Raw genomic sequence first — 18,131 nt, forward strand, 5'->3', positions numbered from 1 at the left:
CGGTTTACACAATCAAGCGTAAAACTAGATGGACATTTCCACCAATAAAATTGGTCGTGCAGTAATGGGATTCTGTAATCATCATCGATGCTAGTCAAGAATCTGCCTTGTGGCAGAAGAGTTGGGAGCTTCTTTTACAACTTTTCTTCAAAGTCTCTGTCATTACCGTTAATAAGTTTGATCTAAAAGACAATTTCATGGTGTAGCATGTTTTACTTATAAAAACTGATCATGATTTTAAGGAAGTCCAATTGGTTTTGAACGTTGAGTTGAGTCGAATTTCAAAGAATAGATGTCTAACCATGAGTCCCCTGCTTTATCTAGTTTCTCATGTTAGGTTACCGACTGGTCTAGTTGCACTTAATATCTTGACCATTCTGGTCATGCTAATGAAGAGGGTTGTTTCAATTCCTTTGCAGTAAGAGGAAACGAAAGCTGTTCCAAACCCTGCTCAATTCAGTAGGTCGATCTTTTTTCTTGGACGTTACTGGAACTTAAATAGAACCGTCGTGTTGAAATTCGAGTATTAGACAGAACAAGTAAAATATTTTTTTTGCACACAGCGAGAATCTTGTAAGGAAATTTTGATCATCTCTTCCATGACAAACTCGATTAAACAGAGAAATTTATTGGTTCGTGAGATCTTTCTAATCAACATATGGATCCAATATTTGCTATTGACCAATAAAAAGGCAAAAGCAAATGCTGTGTTCCAATGACTTGGGAAACAACCTGACTGCTGCTTGCATATTTCATAGCTGAAGAATCAATGAATTACAATGAAACGATTGTGGAGGATTAAGCTTCAGTCGTATTTCTGAAGCTTCTAACAGCAGGCATCAAGATTGAGAATTGACCGCAGTGATCACGGATTAGGAATTTTATCAAGCAGTATTTTGGTACCACAACCCAGAAGCTCCATTTATAAAGGTCTAGTGAAGTTCCAATCCTTAATCCTTCGAGCACAGTAACCCAGTAAGAGTGGCTGCTAGAGTTACCTCCAAATAATGAGCTAGAAGGCTGCAGACAGAGAAGAACAAAATGGCAATAGGAACACAGGCTTCAAGACATCTACAGCGCAATTGATTTCTCAACGACAAGTATACATGCTATTTTTCCACAGTGAAGAAGCAGCATACATGCATACGAACTCTTCTTTCAGTGGAAGTCACGCTTATGTAGTTATAGGGGTATGAATTAAGACCAGGAAGCAATATGAAAATCTCAACTTTAAAGGAGCCATTAAAACTTTTTCTAGACCCCAGAAACAGAAACCAAGTATTTTCTGCCCCGGATTGTTTGGTACTGGAATCGATGATTTCCATAACTGAGGATTGCGCATCCTGATCCACTCTTGTTCCGGTCTCCGGGAAAATGACTTTCCGGTGGGAAGGAACCAGATAATATTTGCAATAGTTCAAATGCGAGCAGGCAAAAAGACAGCACATGGTCCAGACTATGCGCAATGCAATGCTTGTACGCCCTTCCAAAGAGGGGAAGTGGATAATTAAAGCTTGGTCCTGTGACTTCGATGTCTACAGTGAGAAAACTTCCAGAAAAGGGGAAAAAAATTCCAAAGTTACATTTCAAGACATACTAACGGGCATATTATTATTTGGTATACTTAAAGTTCACATACATAAACCAATTTGGCATATCACCAAAAGATTTTGTTTAGGTGCATGTGATACTTGTAGTACAAAGATGCCATGCACTTCCCAACGAGCTAGATGGCACAGCTCTTCTTTAATAGGATAGCATGTGACTGGAGACGGAAAACTTGGCAGCAATTCCGTCTAAAGAGAGTCTAGTTAAGGAACTTCTGTCAGGGAAAGCTTCATCAACCATCAAGGTGGAAAGATAAGAATAAAAAAAGGAAGATGATGACAGGAAGCTGCATCAATTTGGTATCGAAGAAGTGTAGTACTGTCGGAGAACACGCAAAGGATCGGAATGCAGCTTGACTCGAACAGTTTGATGAAAAGCAGAACTCGTGGAACATAATGGAAAACGAGCTTGAAGCTGCTTTTACTGTCGCTCTTAAAAAGACTTTACGGTATGGCTCGGGTTTGGATGCTTAAATGTTCATCAATGTAAACGAAGTATATAAAACATGAGACTTTATAAATAGACGGCATTCAAATTACAGATTTTTCAACTTCAAAAATTACTTTCATGATCAACCCATTTGGCCCTCGAACAAGAAAAATGAACCCAAAAAAAAAAAAATGTACCAATGTTAATAATTTCGTGAACTTAGTCAAGATAAGAACATTTTCGGACGAAGAACGTCCTGAAATTCAGCAGATCTACTGCTGACACGTCTGCGGCCTGAATCCGATCCGCTCCTTCACGATGTCGTACGTTATGTAGTAATCCTGCTGCTGATAATTCCCGAGGATGACCGCAGGCCCCACCGTCCCCTCGCCGACGGCGCCGATGACCGTCAGGCAGATGGCGTCAGTTTCCCCTACGAACGAAAAGTAGTTCTTCAGCGGCAGCGTCAAGACGGCGCCGCCGTCGAAGTGGAGCGCCATCGCCGGCAAGGCCACCGTTTTCCGGCGGCCGACCTCGAAGCACGGCCGCAGGCCAGACTGCTTCTCCACTGCCACCGCCCGCCGGTATCCCCTAACCTGGCTCGCGAACGCCGCCGCCAGCCGATCGTGGGTGCCGCCCTCCATGACGGTGAAGCTCGTCCCGGAGTCGATGATCGTCCCGCCGTTGCCGTCCGGCCGCAAAGGCGGCACATCCACGGCGACGCTGCCCACGGTGACCTTCCTCAGCCCGACGTAGTAGTAGGCGCCGAAGCGCGCCGGGCTCCTCAGGAACGGCGTGAAGGTCAGGCCTCGCGAGGCAGCCGGATTTTCACCGAGAACCAGGGTGCCGTAAGCCCCGCGAACATCGTCGAGGCGGTGGGAAGGGAGGCAGTAGGAGAAGGACCCGACGCCCAATTGGGACGGGAAGGAGGGCTGGCCGCGGCCGAAACCGGCAACTCCGGTCTCCTGGTGGTCGGAGAACACGGAGCAGCCGACAGCGAAATTCGCCACCGGTTTCCCCGGGAGAGACAGGGTCTCCGACAGGAGGATGCCGCCGGTGGCGGCGGATCCGTAAAGGACGAAATAAGGTGGGCAGACGGAGGAGGAGGAGCAGTTGGAGGGGAGACGGCTGTGGATCCAGCGGCACTTGGGGTTGCGGCAGCCGACGAGGCGGGCAGATGAGGAGGACTTGGGGATGAATGGCGGGAATGCAGAAACTGGTGAGCGGCAGTTTCTGCAACGGAAACTGTGGGAACAAGGGAACCAGACGAGGGTGCTGCCGGTGTCGAGGACGAAGGGGAGCGGCTGGGCAGGGGTGCCGAACCTCAGCCCGATGACGTACTCACCGGAGCTCCGGGGGGCGACGTTCGTGGTCGCGACCTCCGAGGCGGCGATTGGCTGCCCATCGCCGTGGTAGTGGTGGCGGTTCTTCAGGTGGTGGGCTCGGGCGAGCGAGAACTCCGCGAGCTGGGAGAGCTTGGCCCATGGGTCGTTGGCTGGGAAGGAGGGCTGCTTCTGAGTCAAGTTCAGGGTTAGAGTTTGCGGGGTGGCGAAGGGGAAGAAGAGGTGGAGGAGGAAAAGGAAGACGGGAGCGGACATTGTGGCCGTTGGTGGTGAACAGAGTGGGGATGGTGGCGGTGCGGCCATGAAAGCGTTTAGAGAGGCGTTCGCCTGATGGGTGGAGCCCTGAAGTCCTTGCCCTTCAATTTCGCTAAAATATCGTGAACGCCATTCCGTCCCTCCAAACGGGTTTCGGGTCGACTCGGAGAATTTGATATTTATAAAAGCGATATCTCATAAAACAACCGGATCATGAATCAGGGAAAACGGTTTAGACGATCCGAGCCATGGGGGATAGGGCAAAGGGGGGTAGCCTAGTAATTCTACTGAAGAGCTCGGGGTGAAGAAGCGACGGCTGCTCTCTGTGTGTGTGTGTCTGTGTGTGTGTGTGGACCACGGATGGCGATGACGTGACGGTGACGTCACCCATCTTCTACGTTCTTTTGTCCGTACGCGGCCGCCGGGAGCAGGAGCATGTGGGTTTTAGAGGGAGTGGTGTGGCCGGAGGCAGTTCGGGGCATGGGGGTCCCCATCCATGTGGATCTAAGACTATAGGATACGCCGGATCCAAGTTAGCCGCATTTTAATATAGATCTAAGATTATAGATGTCTGAATCTCAATCTCATATGGAGGAGCTGGATCTGCTTCACCTAATCCTCTAAAAGTAAAAGTAAAAGGAGTTCCAAATTCACCATGGAAAGTCGGTTCACATTACGGGTCCACAACCTTTTGCCTCCAATGGTTTAAATAATTGCTGGTTAAGTTAATGCCACCTAAACGGCATCATGTGGCTAGCGGGCTCCGACCAAGGTGAGTTCTTGTGTCATTAACACCAAAATTCAACGATTTATTATTATTATTATTGTTGTTGTTGTTATTTCATAAATTTACTTTTAAATTCATGAAATACTTTTTAATGTGTTTCGGGGTAAATTTTGAGGACAATACCTAAAATCCACTTAATCAACTTATTCGAATCGAATATATGAGAAATCAACAGTCTTCCACAGCCGATTTTCTAGAACGCCATGCATTGATTTTTAAATTTTATCTTATAGTTAATGATTTTATTATGTTAAAATATTTAAAAAAAATCTTTTATTTTCCTAAAAAAGTATTTTTTTTTTGTTTTTATCAATAGGTTGGGCAGTGGATTGATCAGCCGATTCGTTTCATGAACCGATTTAGACAACGCTGGGTCACTCTATCGATTCAAATAACTAACTGATGGCACCAATAAATCGGTTAGAGAATCAGATTGATTTGTGGCAGTTTCAATTACAATAAGCCAATTTTGACAACACAGAGAAGAAAAGGAAGAACAGGACAAACCTCCGGCGTCTGTTCCTCCTTCAATTTACAAGTCTTAATTATGGCCATACAAATGTCCGCAAGACCTACGCGTGTTCGGCAAGCTTGAATGATAACATTAATTGATTAGGTCAATGCAGTGAATTTTTTGCGTATAGTTGCACAGTTTATAGAGACCTTTTTAAGAAATTTAGTTTTTCCTCGATGGGTCACCTCGAGTTAAGAGAGATGCATTCACTGAGCTGTAAGTAATTGAAAAATAGATGTCTGCTCTTGAAATTGTAAGCTTTTTTCCACAAGCATAAAACTCTCAAGATCATACCTTTATGCTTCATAAGGTAAACATACATATGATACATCTTTTAAGTCTAGCATTGTGCTTGCTACTATTGATAACCCAAATAACTAATAAAGACAATTAATGTCTAAAAAGATTCGAGCTAAGCAATCGGACAGTGATGGCGGAAGCTTCGTGAAACCAGCGAATGGAAGATCCAAAGAAAATAAGCTCCTTCTTGTACGTGCAGAAAGGCAACGAAGTTAAGGAATAGCGACGGCCAAAACTTTTGCATCAAAGGCGTACGATGTGTCGAGGAAAAGTAATCAAGTCTCCAAAACTTTCAGGTAAGGTTCGTTTTCTTTTTGAATTTTTTGTTATTTTGATCCATTTGCTGATGAGGCTCTGGTAAAAGAGAGATATAAAGGGTGCTATGATAAATCTTTTGTTTGTGATTTTAGTTGCCAAATGTATCTTGAATGTATCAAGATCATCCATGTTTTTTCGAAGAAAAAATTGACAGAAAACTTAAAGTTTTATAATGTTTAGGCTTCTATTTTTAAAATTTTGAACTTTTTCATAATTTTTTCGACTAAAGAAAAAAAAAAGAAACTTCACAAATTAATACCTCGAAAAAAAAACACCACCAATAAAAGCTTGACAAAGACATTTGCTAGCGACAGTGATGTGAACTAGCTTCCAAACTCCGGCTGCAGCATTAAACTGTCATAAAAGAGGGGAAGAGAGAGAACCAAGCCATCTTTACGAGTACTGTGTCCTCACCAAAAAAAAAAAATGAAAGTTTTCTTGACTCATTGTAGAGATTATACGATGAGAGCCAGCAGAAGAGTTAAGTTATAAGACCATCTCATACTCGAGCTGACATTTTCTGATAGTTTTGGAGTTCCAGAAAAGTTACCGATCTGGATCTTAAACGGATTTCGCAGCGGATTTGTTACCTGCCCTACTCTATTGACAGGACATGAACAGAAGATCCATTTTTGTTCCGTATACTGTGTTGGATCTTGATTCTGAACTAGTTAAGGCCATTTCTTCTTCTGCGTAATTTTCAGTTCAATCAATGTTGTTTGGATATCCAACCTCCGATTTCAGTCTTTTGGAAAGGCTCAAAACCTTATTAACGACTGAATGTGTTAGCGACACAGCATCTGCAACGCTTTTTGTGGGGTTGTTTTTTCTCAACTCGATACCGTTCAGGCTTCTCCTATTATTTTCTTCAAATTGTGAGACTACATACCAAGTTCAACCCAATATTTAAAACTACTTTTTTAGATTTTGAATTCTGCTTTTATTTGGCACCTACTCCACACAGGTATTAGATTTTGAATTCTGCTTTTATTTGGCACCTACTCCACACAGACACAGATATGAGGTCAGGGTATGGGAGCTAAAAGTGACAAACCAACATGCACCCACAGATCCACAAGCCACAGACATTATATATATATATATATATATCCAACTCACTCACTCACTCTTAAATGTAGTCTGATCCATTGTCATTGAATATATGTACATATATATTAAGGTGGTTCAATCTATCATAATGGAAGTTGAGATAAAAACGACAAGAAAAACATGTAAACTAATATTAGATAATGAAAACTCATCAATCTTTTCTTTTTATTTTCTCTTAACTATTCTTTATAATGGATTAAACAACTCTCTTGAGTGAACTAGGTGACTAGATAGTTAGAATCATCATCCAAAATCTATATATTTGCAAACGCTGGTTGTGTTCTCCTGTGTCTAGAGTCTGTATAGTCATTTGCTTTGTTATGTATTTCATTTGCTTATGTTGAGTCTTTGATTTATGTTTGAGTGTTCACCTACGAAGCACCCTCCAATCTAGTCCCAAGTGTATGTAATGGGATTCTTCGTTTGAAGTGGTCGGCAAGAATTTTGTAAGTAGCTTCAGCCAACCTTATGTAAGCAATTTGAGATTATTCTCATTTCTTACATCCCTCATTATGTGTACGTTTTTCAAGAAAAATACATTGCGAGTTTTCTTTATTAGCACTATGTGTTCTTTATACACTTTGTTTTCCAAATGATCTCTGTGCCCCTTTTAAGGTTACAGACTGAAGTTGTCAGCTCGTGACAGTCTGTGTCCTTCGACAATATTGGGCCATCCAAGCATCCAGATCCTTTTTTTCTTTTGGGCTCCTAGACCTCTCTTTCTCTCTCTAAAAACATGTAGCACATGACCTATGCATTCACCCTTTCTCTCTGAGCTCTGAGCTCTTCTCTCCCTAGGAAAAATTTACAGAAGACAACCAAACGTTTGAGCCAATAACAAGCTGGCCCTCAACCTTTCAACTACCACAAATAAGCACTTAACTTTTTCAGAAAACTCACAAACAGCAGTTTTACATAAAGAAACATTAAAATGTAAGATTAATTTACAAATCTAACCCTCTATTTTTAATCTATAATCGTTTCTTAAGCAGTTGGAAAACAAGATGTTTAATTTTTTGTTTAGTTTATTGGAAAACCAGATCTAAGCATATGAAAAATCAGAAACCTGCCGGAAAATTGTGCAATGGTGATTCTAAAGCAAAAGTCTCAAAATTTTCTATCGGTTTTGATTCATTTTTGTACTCAATGAGTCTTAAGATAGGTTTAGAAAGATTTTGAAACAGAATTTACAAAAAAACGTTGAGAAATCGATTGGATTTTCATCAAAATCGTGGTTGTCTGTGCCGGATGTGCTCTTCCTCTTTTCTCTTGGCAATTCATGAGTTTTGATGCAACCATGGGTCCATCTTGATTAAATTGGTGCTTTTCCTTGAAGACATTTTGGAATGATTTTGAACCAATAATTGATAAAAAAAAAAAACAACTACAACAATTGACTAGATTTTGGGGCAAAGCTGAACACTGTTACCACCAGTGGATTTTCTCAAAATCCAGGAAAAGAAAACTTGAAATTACTAGCATTATTCCTGTTTGGCTTATCTCTATTTAAGTATGATCTCTAGTATTTTGGAACCATGTTTCTTGAGTTATTGAGTTGATTTGGTCCACAAATTTCATATAATCCCCTCTATTCTTTCTATGCAGCATGGACCGCAAGGTTGGCCACCACACCCTTGATGCCCTTGCTGCCCTGGTGAGAAAAAGTCCCAACTCTCTTCATCTGGTGAGGGTCAACAGCTGGTCGATTTTCCATCACCAGCGACGGGATTGATGATTTTTTTTATTTATTAAAAACTAATTTTGATTTTAAGGTTACATTTGTAAATTGGGCATATATTTTAATATTTCTTTTTGAAATGGAGCTTTTTTGTGATTTTCATGATAGGGCTTGTTTGTGGTAGTTCAAAGGGTGAGGGTCTATTTGTTATTGGCCCAAAGGATGGGTGCTCCCTCATAAAATTTTATGAATTTTCGGATTGAAATTTGGAACATGACCAATAATTAATTGGAGAAAATTACACAGAACCGCCCAACTATTGGACAAATACTAAATGACTGCCCAACTTTTCATGTCTAACGCTTCTCAAGTTTTCCCCATAGAGATCGAATGACTACCTCCAGATAGAAAAGAAAACATGAAGTGGTTCTGCCACTGGTCCACAACAGCTATGGATGTGGATCCAGATCTGGGCAGGCAAAAGGTGTCACACAGGCAGATCGAAGAGACTGATATATCCATTAAGGAACCAGCTATTAACCAGATTAAGTTGGGAAGACAAAAATCAAATTCAATTGATCATTCATCGATCCTGTGAAAACAACGAAAGCAGCCAGAAGTCGTTCACAACCCTACCAGCGCAGTGGAGGAAAAATCTTTCCAAAGGGAAACTCTTGACGAGGAGTTTAAACTTTAAATCAAATAAACGAACACATCAAATTGTAGCAGAAATTTTACTACATACATGAAATGAAAATGGTTGTTAAGGGAAGAAGTTCGGTATTCACTCGTTTCTAAGGTAAGTATATCCCAGCAGCCATACAGGCAGGAAGCACTATCCCAATCTAACATGGCATTAGGATTTCATCATGGATTAAAAACACACACTTCACTCTAGCTAAAGGAGAAGGCGCACAAACAAATGTACCCCAGTAACAATCTGCCACAAACAGATACCCCAGTGAGAATCTGTCTCATATGCGCAGGTTTGCCCTGTTCTCGCATGACCAGATTTATTCTCCTAACAAAGCGTCTCAATTAGAAGGCCAAGAATGAAGCGCCCTGTGGCCATAGCCTTTTCGCCAGACGTACTTCGTGCTGCCCAATCCAGTTGCGACTCGCTAATAGAACCAGGCATTTTCTGTCGAGCAGGCTAATTTCAATAGTTGGATAGTAGCCCACGGAAAGAAAGAAAGTGGCGGCAGTCAGATCTAGGGAGACCAGTTTATCCAAGCCGCACAACACTAAGAACAATCATTGAGCGAATGGGACCAGCATTGCCGTGAGCCCCACCATTATTGCCCATGACACTTTATTTCATTTCAAACTTTACCATCGGATTTATTGAATGAACCACGAGAAGACAACAGCAAATCATCCTCAGTGAGGTCACACATTCTCCCATAACAAAATTCTTCTTCCAGAGTAAAGAGAATTGAAATGCCGATGCTTAATAGCCCAAAGTGTTCACCAGCTATCAAAGTTATTACATCTAACAGCCTGGGGATTTCGTGACAGCCATTCCCTATTGACAAACGAACTGGAAGACAACAAAATTCCTCGGGGACTTCAAGATGGAACTTTACCAAAGTGACATTAAATTGCTGCAAAATATTCCTTACTGAGCTTCGGGTCTGGCTTCATAGATTTCTCTCCAGGCTTCCACCCAGCTGGGCAGACCTCATCAGGATTGTCTTGGACATATTGCAGCGCCTGTATAAAGAAACGGAGGACATAACATTGGTCCAATGTAACTAGCGTGAAAATCAATTTGAAGCCTTAACTTCAAGGGAAAGAGGAAGAAGAAGAACCGTTGATCCTAACCTGCAGTGTCCTCAGTGTCTCGTCAACACTTCGACCAATAGCAAGATTGTTTATTGTTGAGTGCTGAATAACACCCTCCTTGTCAATGATAAAGAGCCCCCTCAGAGCAATGCCCTGGCAATTAGAGAAAAGGATTATCAAATTTATCCACGAACAGTGCCAGAATAATGATGGCATCTGAACACTCCAAGGTGCCATAAAGCAACACCCACGGCCCAATACCTGATCTCGGATTAGAACCCCGTAGGACTCTGAAATCGATTTAGTTACATCAGAGATAAGAGGATATTTCAGATCACCAAGACCGCCTGACTTTCTGTCAGTCTGAATCCATGCAAGATGGGAAAACTGTGCCAAAGATGAAAAGAATCAGGAAGTAGAACAGGGCCAGACTAACATGGGCATGCCCAAGATCAAGTTGAAAAATGTAGAGTATGCAGAATGCATCGGTGAGAGAGAGAGAGAGAGAGAGTTTCTTCACAAACATGATTAACCAAATCTCAATGTAGGCACAAACAGAATAGAAAGCTAAGTGCAGAAAATAGGTTCTTATTAAAACCAAGAACCGTCTTGCCGACTGGTGTTAAATTTTGATATAACTCATATACATGGTGTATTTTGATATAACTCATATACATGGTGTCAGAAACGTTCGTCACTAAATAAGCAGCCAACTGTTTTACGCTTCTGCATGCATAAACTTCTCATTCCTTAAAAAAATTCTCAAAATTCAATAGCAGGAGGTAACACATAATTCTTTTACAGCAAAACCACGTCAAAGTTCTGGAGTATGCAGAATGCATCGGTGAGAGAGAGAGAGAGAGAGTTTCTTCGCAAACATGATTAACCAAATCTCAATGTAGGCACAAACAGAATAGAAAGCTAAGTGCAGAAAATAGGTTCTTATTAAAACCAAGAACTGTCTTGCCGACTGGTGTTAAATTTTGATATAACTCATATACATGGTGTCAGAAACGTTCGTCACTAAATAAGCAGCCAACTGTTTTACGCTTCTGCATGCATTAACTTCTCATTCCTTCAAAAAGTTCTCAAAATTCAATAGCAGGAGGTAACACATAATTCCTTTACAGCAAAACCACGTCAAAGTTCTGTTGCAGACAATTGACCAAGCATTTATTAACAAATATAAACTTATTATCAACGTCTCTGAAAACATCAATCTTTTTTCAAAATGTGTTTTTAGAAGAGCTATCTCATGGCCACAGCAAGACAGTGAGGATGTAAATAGATCAAACTTGAGTCAGGTCTAGGCCTTACATAGCTTCACTTAATCAGATTTACGTTCAGGCAGACTTTGATATGATATTCTGAAGCCACATCCAAGTTAGATAAGCTTAGCATCCAACATGCACATAATCACATGCACTTGAATCTGGTTCAAGCTCAAATTCATATCTAGAAGTAAAACAATATGACATACAGAAGAGGTTATTGATCAGAAACTATTTCTTTGCCAAGTGTGTCTAATCAGATTCAGTGCAGGTGCCTGTCCAACCCAAACCTATTCAGCATAGCCCCAAGTAGGAAGACTGACAAGGACACACTCCATTTAGTCAAAAGCCAAAGCTTGACAAATCCAAGTTTCCAACCATTTTTATTTCACAATCACAAAGTTACTGTTCAACAAAAAAAGATTGAGATCCATAAACGTGTGAAAGTTGAGATTTTAGAAACTTACCACGCTGTCAACTGAAACACCCAGTACTTCTGTGTTTAACTTCTCAAATTCAGAGTACCGGTCACTGAATGCAGTAATTTCTGCAAAATGGATAGCGTAAATCCTTCAGTATGATGTGCATACCCTAGCACGGTACTTGTCAAATATAGACAAGTGATTCCAAAAGCAAGGTATGCCAAACTTGCCTGTCGGGCATACAAATGTGAAGTCCAATGGATAGAAGAAAAGGATGACATACTTCTTCCCAATGTACTCAGAAAGCTTCACCTGATGACATAACCACGGTCTTAATTAGTTCAGATACAAAACAGAAAACAATATCTTGGCCTTATTTAAACTAACCAGATATAGGAAGGCAAAAAAAGCAAGGAAAGAAATATGGAAATGTTTAAAAACCAAACCAAGAGCCAGAAGGCCTGATAGTTTTCATCACTGGATGCTGTTAGACAATGATCGTTGAACTTTTTCACTCCACATGAATAAATTCATTAATCAAAAATTATATTTGCTGCTTTTAACCTAGAAAAAAAAATGACAAAGCATGTGAAGAAATACGACAATGTGATAGATGACCCTTTTGATTCTGACTAATAGTCTAATACTATACACTTAAGTCTCAAGCAGCATCTTGATATCCTTTAGACTTTTAAAGTTATCGATACAAAGTAAGAAGGTAGCTCACATTGATAAACTCCTGGTCAAAGACAGCCTCAGCTTCAAAATCTGGTGCTTTGTTTCCAACTAGTGGAGCCTGGCTCTGTCAAAATTCCGACCTTAGCAGGTTTAGTACAATAATATGTGATCATATGATGATAATAAAGTAGAAAAAGACAGAGATACACGAACCCACAGGAAAAAGAATATAGCGATGTGCCTAATATTAGATGTCCGCCGCCATCAGGGAATATCATGATCAGGAACGTTAACTTAAAACTTCCATTTTTCATTTAAATTAGAACAAGAGGAGAATAGAAATTGAAAGCCAAAGTTTTACATTTCCTTTTAAGCATTTTCTTCATCTCCAACGTTTTGGTTATTATCCACTATCTAAAGTTCCGACTATCATGATCTCCCACTTCCTTGTTAAACCATATCAAAGTCCAACTTGTGGATACGTAAACAACCACAAAACAAGCGTTACCTTCAAAAAATGTGCAAAAATCAGATAATGGTTCACATGGCACTCGATGACAATTTCAGCTGGGATGAACTCAAAAAACTGAAGGTGATAGAGAAGACCTGCTACTATACAACCTTAAGTGGCAGTAGAAAGATGACCAGCCAACTAATGCCAGACGCTATTGATCACTAATTCTGATGAATAGAAGTGCCGCTTAATAAACCTGGCCGTAGTAAAATTTCTCGATTTTGTATCAAACCAAACGAGAATAACGTCCGCTCAAGCGAACTGCCTATCGCTCATAATCCAGAGGGTCAGCCCAAGATTATCCTGCTTGCAGCAGGAGAAGGGCCGTTTTCAGTTGCGTATCTTCTTCTCTCCCACATTCTCAGATGAAATATAGAAAGGCAAATTCAGATATACAGGATACAGTAGTAAGCAACTCTCAAGAACACACATTTCCCCAAATTCGACACATGAGCACCGCAACAATCGGCGCCGCGCAAAATCCACCAAATCCAAGAAATTGAATTCGACACGAAATAACCAGAAAAACAGGAAGACGGAATTCTCAGAACCAGACTAAGATTTCCTACAAACTCCAAATCCACATACATTTACTATGAACTACCAGAATCAGGGGCAATAACGCTCAAAAAATCGACCTGTATAGAATGCGGAAAGGAGACCGATACTCACAGCCTTCACCGAGAAGCTTCTCCGCGAAGATGTCGAGACAGGAAAGCGGGACCTGACGGTCTTGGAACGTAGGTCGACGGCCTTGCGAAGGCCATGGAAACCCTGAGGGATGACGGAGCGCTGAGGAAAGAGCTTGTTGGAGGAGACGGCCGCAAGGGGATTGGAAGAGAGGAGGGAGGAGGAAGCCGGCGCCGCCGCCATTGCCGCCATTTCGGGAACGCCCGTAAAACCCTAGTAGCTGGCTCCTACTGGCTAGGCTTCTCCGCCCTTTGTAGCGACTCCACTCTCTCCCACAGTCCAAGTGAAAGGAGGGAAATGCCGGTAAGAGGATAAGGAGGGGAAAGGTTGGTGGGACGAGGATCAGCGGCCCTATGCCCGATAAATCAATTACCAATCCTACCCCTCAGCTTTCCTGGTAAAGGCATCGAGATGGTAAAAGAATCGTTTTACCATCTCAGTAAATTGATTTCCTTTCCGATTAAATTAGTAACAAAATTAATAGATGTTTGATTCCGAACTTTTTGTATACAGAAGAACATGTTTCTCGTATCTTTGTTCCCTTCTTATGGTTAACATGTAAACTGCCCTGGGTAATTTAGAAGGTTATAAAATGATAGAAACTTATCCCGATCGGGGGTGGAAGGTGAACTACAAGCTCGGGTCGGGTTTATTCAAGGCCCCGGACCACAGTCAGTTCTCTCGAGCAAGCCTACCTTTTACTAAGGCCGTAGAAAAATGCCTACAGTTTTCTAACTATGACCTGCCCAACCATGTACCACCTTTGGTTAATATCCGATTATTTAAATGCCACTTTCAGCTGAAATAAACCGTGGTGATTCCGTTCCAATAATTTAACGTAGAAATTTTATCAACAAAAAATATGTGTTAACGAAAAGGGAAAAAAAAAAGTTTTAATTTCTTAGACCGAGATTCTAGAAGCAACACATGGTAGAATCGCGCAGATCCATAAATAGTTTAATTTCATTCACAGGATTTAGATCCTTACCTTCCGCGTTCCACTTCATATGACAGGAACATTGGGCAACGGGTAATAAAAAAGGCGACAATCATTTCCGTGCCACCAAGTTATGCAATGTAAATAAATACTACCATGAATGTTGTTTTAATAAAATTTCGTCACATATATGTGATCTACCAAGACTAATTTGATAAAATTGGCCGTTTAATTATCCGTTCACAATCCAAAGATATGTTTTTCTACATCACACATTGTGTCCTTATGTCAGGATCAATTTTGCGCCTCATGCCACTAATTTAGCATTAATTTTATTATATATATATATATATATGCGCATAAACACTCATGCGTTCCCTCATTAACTGAAAAAGGTTGGCTTCCAACTACCAGCTATCTAAATTACATCTGTATGAAATTTTAAGTTTGTTTTTACAAAGAGATTGCGTAAGGATGGGAGACTTTTGTTGCTCACCTAGTGGGGCGAAGCTAGGAATTTTTTAGTAAAAAGGCCAAATTATATATTTCAAAGTCATGACTGGGATCAAAGTATAACAAAACAAATCCTTTTTTTATCAAAAAGAATTTTTTTTTTTTTTTTTGGTGATGAGGATCCTTTGCTCACCCAAGCGCATGAAACCGAGAGGGTAGTGCTGTTTTCATGTTTCATAAAGGGGTCATTTGGAAATGAAACACTTTGTGAATGTTTCATGAATTTGCTCAAAAGATTATATTAGAATTGTGGACACCTCGTTCTAATGCTCCGTGAATCTAACAAAATCTTTAAGGTAGATTTATAAAACATTCAAAAAAGTATTTTAGTGTTTCAATTGCCAAACGACCCTAAAAAAAACTGAATTACATTGAATTTGGACGGTGACTGCGTTCCAGACTTGCTTCAACTGTGCCAACTTCCTTCTGCCATTGAATTATGGTGTGAGACTTAAAGAAAACAACTTGTACCTGTACAATTCATGGATTCTTGTAGGAAAGGCTTTCCCTAGAGCCCTACTGATGTAATTGTCTCAACATGCCTTCGCTTAATTTTATGCAACCTAGTTTTTTTTTAAAAAAAAATTGCAGCTAGGTGTAGGTGTGCCAAACAAGAAAGTTCTGGATTCCCCTGAAACTCAATAAATACTAAACTCAATAGGTCTTAGGCCTAATCGTAAAAGAAGAATCCTGATAATTAAGAGTTCAGTTGGATCGACCGACTCCAATTACGGAACAAGTGGGTGCCGGTTATGAAATATTTATGAAATTAAGCAAGTTCAATGGCGTAACCCTAGTTTGGACCCACAACATTGTCATGTAAAACAAATCGTGAAAGAAATTTTATAATGCATGGATAAGTTCTAGCTTTTTGCGAAGTGAACAAGTCTTCTCTTGTGAGAGCTCCTAATGGGTCTCCGATTCTAGATCCAGTACCAGCACCATCAACCCAGTTTGCGATATAAGCCTCTTGGAGGGGGGAAAACTTGGTGCTGAACTTGATTAATTCTTATGTAATTAGATTAGCTCGTATTCGAACCAAAACCATTTATAGCATGAATGGTAGATCCAGATCTATCCATTTAAGCACTTTGGCAATGATTGTGTTTGCAGAAAATATTGCTCCATTGGATGTTCTCTACAGTGCAACCCAGCTGGGCTCTTGCATATATATGAACTTATTCCATGGAAAGTTATACTGTTGAAGTCAGCCTTTCGACTCTAATACCAAAGTTAGTAACATTCTTCAAACTTGTTTTTCTGGACCTCACATTTCCTCAAGTTGGAGAATAGAGGCCTTTACATAACACCATTATCCATTCGCTTTTACTAAAGGTGAGCTAATTAATCGAATCAAACAGCAACAATACCTTTGATGTGAGCCACAAGTTTGAAGCTTGCATTGCCTTAGATGGAAGAATGTTCCTTGCTTTTCTTCTTAATGGCCGTGAATCCTTCAAGGATAAAAAAGGATCAGATGATTTAAGCAGATGATCTCCACCTTGAGCAGTCAATAACAAATGAGGACGACGCAGAGGAAGAAGTGAACTCAATTTCGTGATAGAGTGCGAACTTGATCCAAGGTCTTCGATTTAACGCTATCTGCAACTTCGGTGCTGCCTTCACCATTTCGAAGAAGAGAGTGCTGTCTCCTTAGGCAGCGTTATCAGCGTCGGCTTGCATGAGCACAAAGCCGAACGCATATTCCCATCTTCAAGGACCAGACATTCAAAAGCAGTGCTGCCATGTTCAACTATAGTTTGATAAATACAAATGAACTACAATCATATAAAAAGGAACATAAAGGGGGCCACATCCTCCTTATTAAATAAGTAGCAGAAGAAGTAGTAAAACCTTTAGCTAAAGTTCCACCTACCAACCCTACTTGACCAAATTGGTAGATCAATTAATTGCATTAGACCGGCATTACGCTGCAGAAGATGTAAAAGGAAGTATAAATCAATCAGACCTAATCCACATCTAGCATGGTGAATAATGCCTTTCCTTGCTAGTTAAAATGCATCACATCGTATAATTGAAGTTTGTTTGTTCAGGTCGCTTTGTGCCACAAAGTCTGGGCTTCTAATCGCGGCCTTCGAAAACGCCAAATGGAACTGAATATTTTGCATCCGGGAATTGAATTGGATACATGAAAAGAGTGATGAATAATGTCCACTAAAGCCAAGATTTCCGATCTGCTCAAGCTTTGAGCGATTGTTTCTCTGCCTGTTTGGCATGTAGCATGTCTTCCTTCTAGAATATGTCTCTATTCTTTGAGACAGACAATCTTATTGTTTGATTCTTTGTGCCTCAATTTTATCCAAACAGTGGATGGCACACCATAAGAATAAGTGGCATCTGACTAGGAGCTACATACATGCAATTGTGAAGCTGTGCCATTATTGGACTAGGAAGACCCACATATTTCGACCAGGTAGATCCATAGGACACTGTTCGGGATGCCCGTGATCGGCGGGTCCTAGAGCATCTTTTCCAATATTCTAACAGCAGCATGTCCACCTCTCATGAAAAAGGAACCGGTTTTCCTATGAAACAGGGATAGGGGAACGAAACAAACACCCTTCTTGAGAAAATTTCAAGAGCTTTTCTTGGTGATGATGGGCGGTTCTTGCGCCCACCCTTCATCATCGCATGCTCTATCTTTCATATACGATTTCGCGTTTGCAAATTGGTTCAATCCAATCTACAATCTGCCATCTCAAAAGTGCAGCTATCAGATCAGAATAAATAAAAAAAAACTTCACTAATGAGATGACGACTACACCAATCAGTGGATCTGGATCTTGCAGCTTCAAGTCACTCCGATTTCACAAATAATAGATAAAACGAAACTCTAAACGTGGTTGGCAGGTTCAGCACTTCCCTTGGGATGAACATAACATTCAGCCAATGAAACCGTTGGATAGAAGCTGGTTATGGGTAATAAAATCCAAACCAAGCCTAACATGGGTCGTTCTC

General features: G+C 40.8%; 2 protein-coding genes across 2 annotated transcripts; both read right to left on the reverse strand.

Annotated features, from left to right (window-relative positions):
* Positions 1-2,103: 2,103 nt before the first annotated feature.
* On the reverse strand, positions 2,104-3,698 carry LOC116247590 (probable aspartyl protease At4g16563). Its single transcript, XM_031619776.2, has one exon. The coding sequence runs from the start codon at positions 3,681-3,683 to the stop codon at positions 2,310-2,312; it is 1,374 nt and encodes a 457-aa protein (XP_031475636.1). The 5' UTR covers positions 3,684-3,698; the 3' UTR covers positions 2,104-2,309.
* A 6,048-nt stretch (positions 3,699-9,746) lies between these two features.
* Positions 9,747-14,000, reverse strand: LOC116268142 (2-Cys peroxiredoxin BAS1, chloroplastic-like). Its single transcript, XM_031649938.2, has 7 exons — positions 13,685-14,000; positions 12,548-12,622; positions 12,051-12,132; positions 11,866-11,945; positions 10,389-10,514; positions 10,167-10,280; positions 9,747-10,055 (listed from the first exon to the last, which is right to left on the reverse strand). The coding sequence occupies exons 1-7, from the start codon at positions 13,892-13,894 to the stop codon at positions 9,939-9,941; spliced, it is 804 nt and encodes a 267-aa protein (XP_031505798.1). The 5' UTR covers positions 13,895-14,000; the 3' UTR covers positions 9,747-9,938.
* Between the last annotated feature and the right edge of the window lie 4,131 nt (positions 14,001-18,131).

This window comes from Nymphaea colorata, chromosome 1, assembly GCF_008831285.2.
Source record: "Nymphaea colorata isolate Beijing-Zhang1983 chromosome 1, ASM883128v2, whole genome shotgun sequence".
Classification (NCBI taxonomy): domain Eukaryota; kingdom Viridiplantae; phylum Streptophyta; class Magnoliopsida; order Nymphaeales; family Nymphaeaceae; genus Nymphaea; species Nymphaea colorata.

Coding starts and splice junctions, on each gene's coding strand:
- LOC116268142 (XM_031649938.2), bottom strand. CDS start 13,894: ATGGCGGCAATGGCGGCGGCGCCGGCTTCCTCCTCCCTCCTCTCTTCC. Junction 12,133..12,547: donor TTGACCAGGAGTTTATCAAT/GTGAGCTACCTT, acceptor TTATGTCATCAG/GTGAAGCTTTCTGAGTACAT. Junction 10,056..10,166: donor AGACACTGAGGACACTGCAG/GTTAGGATCAAC, acceptor TTCTTTATACAG/GCGCTGCAATATGTCCAAGA.
- LOC116247590 (XM_031619776.2), bottom strand. CDS start 3,683: ATGGCCGCACCGCCACCATCCCCACTCTGTTCACCACCAACGGCCACA.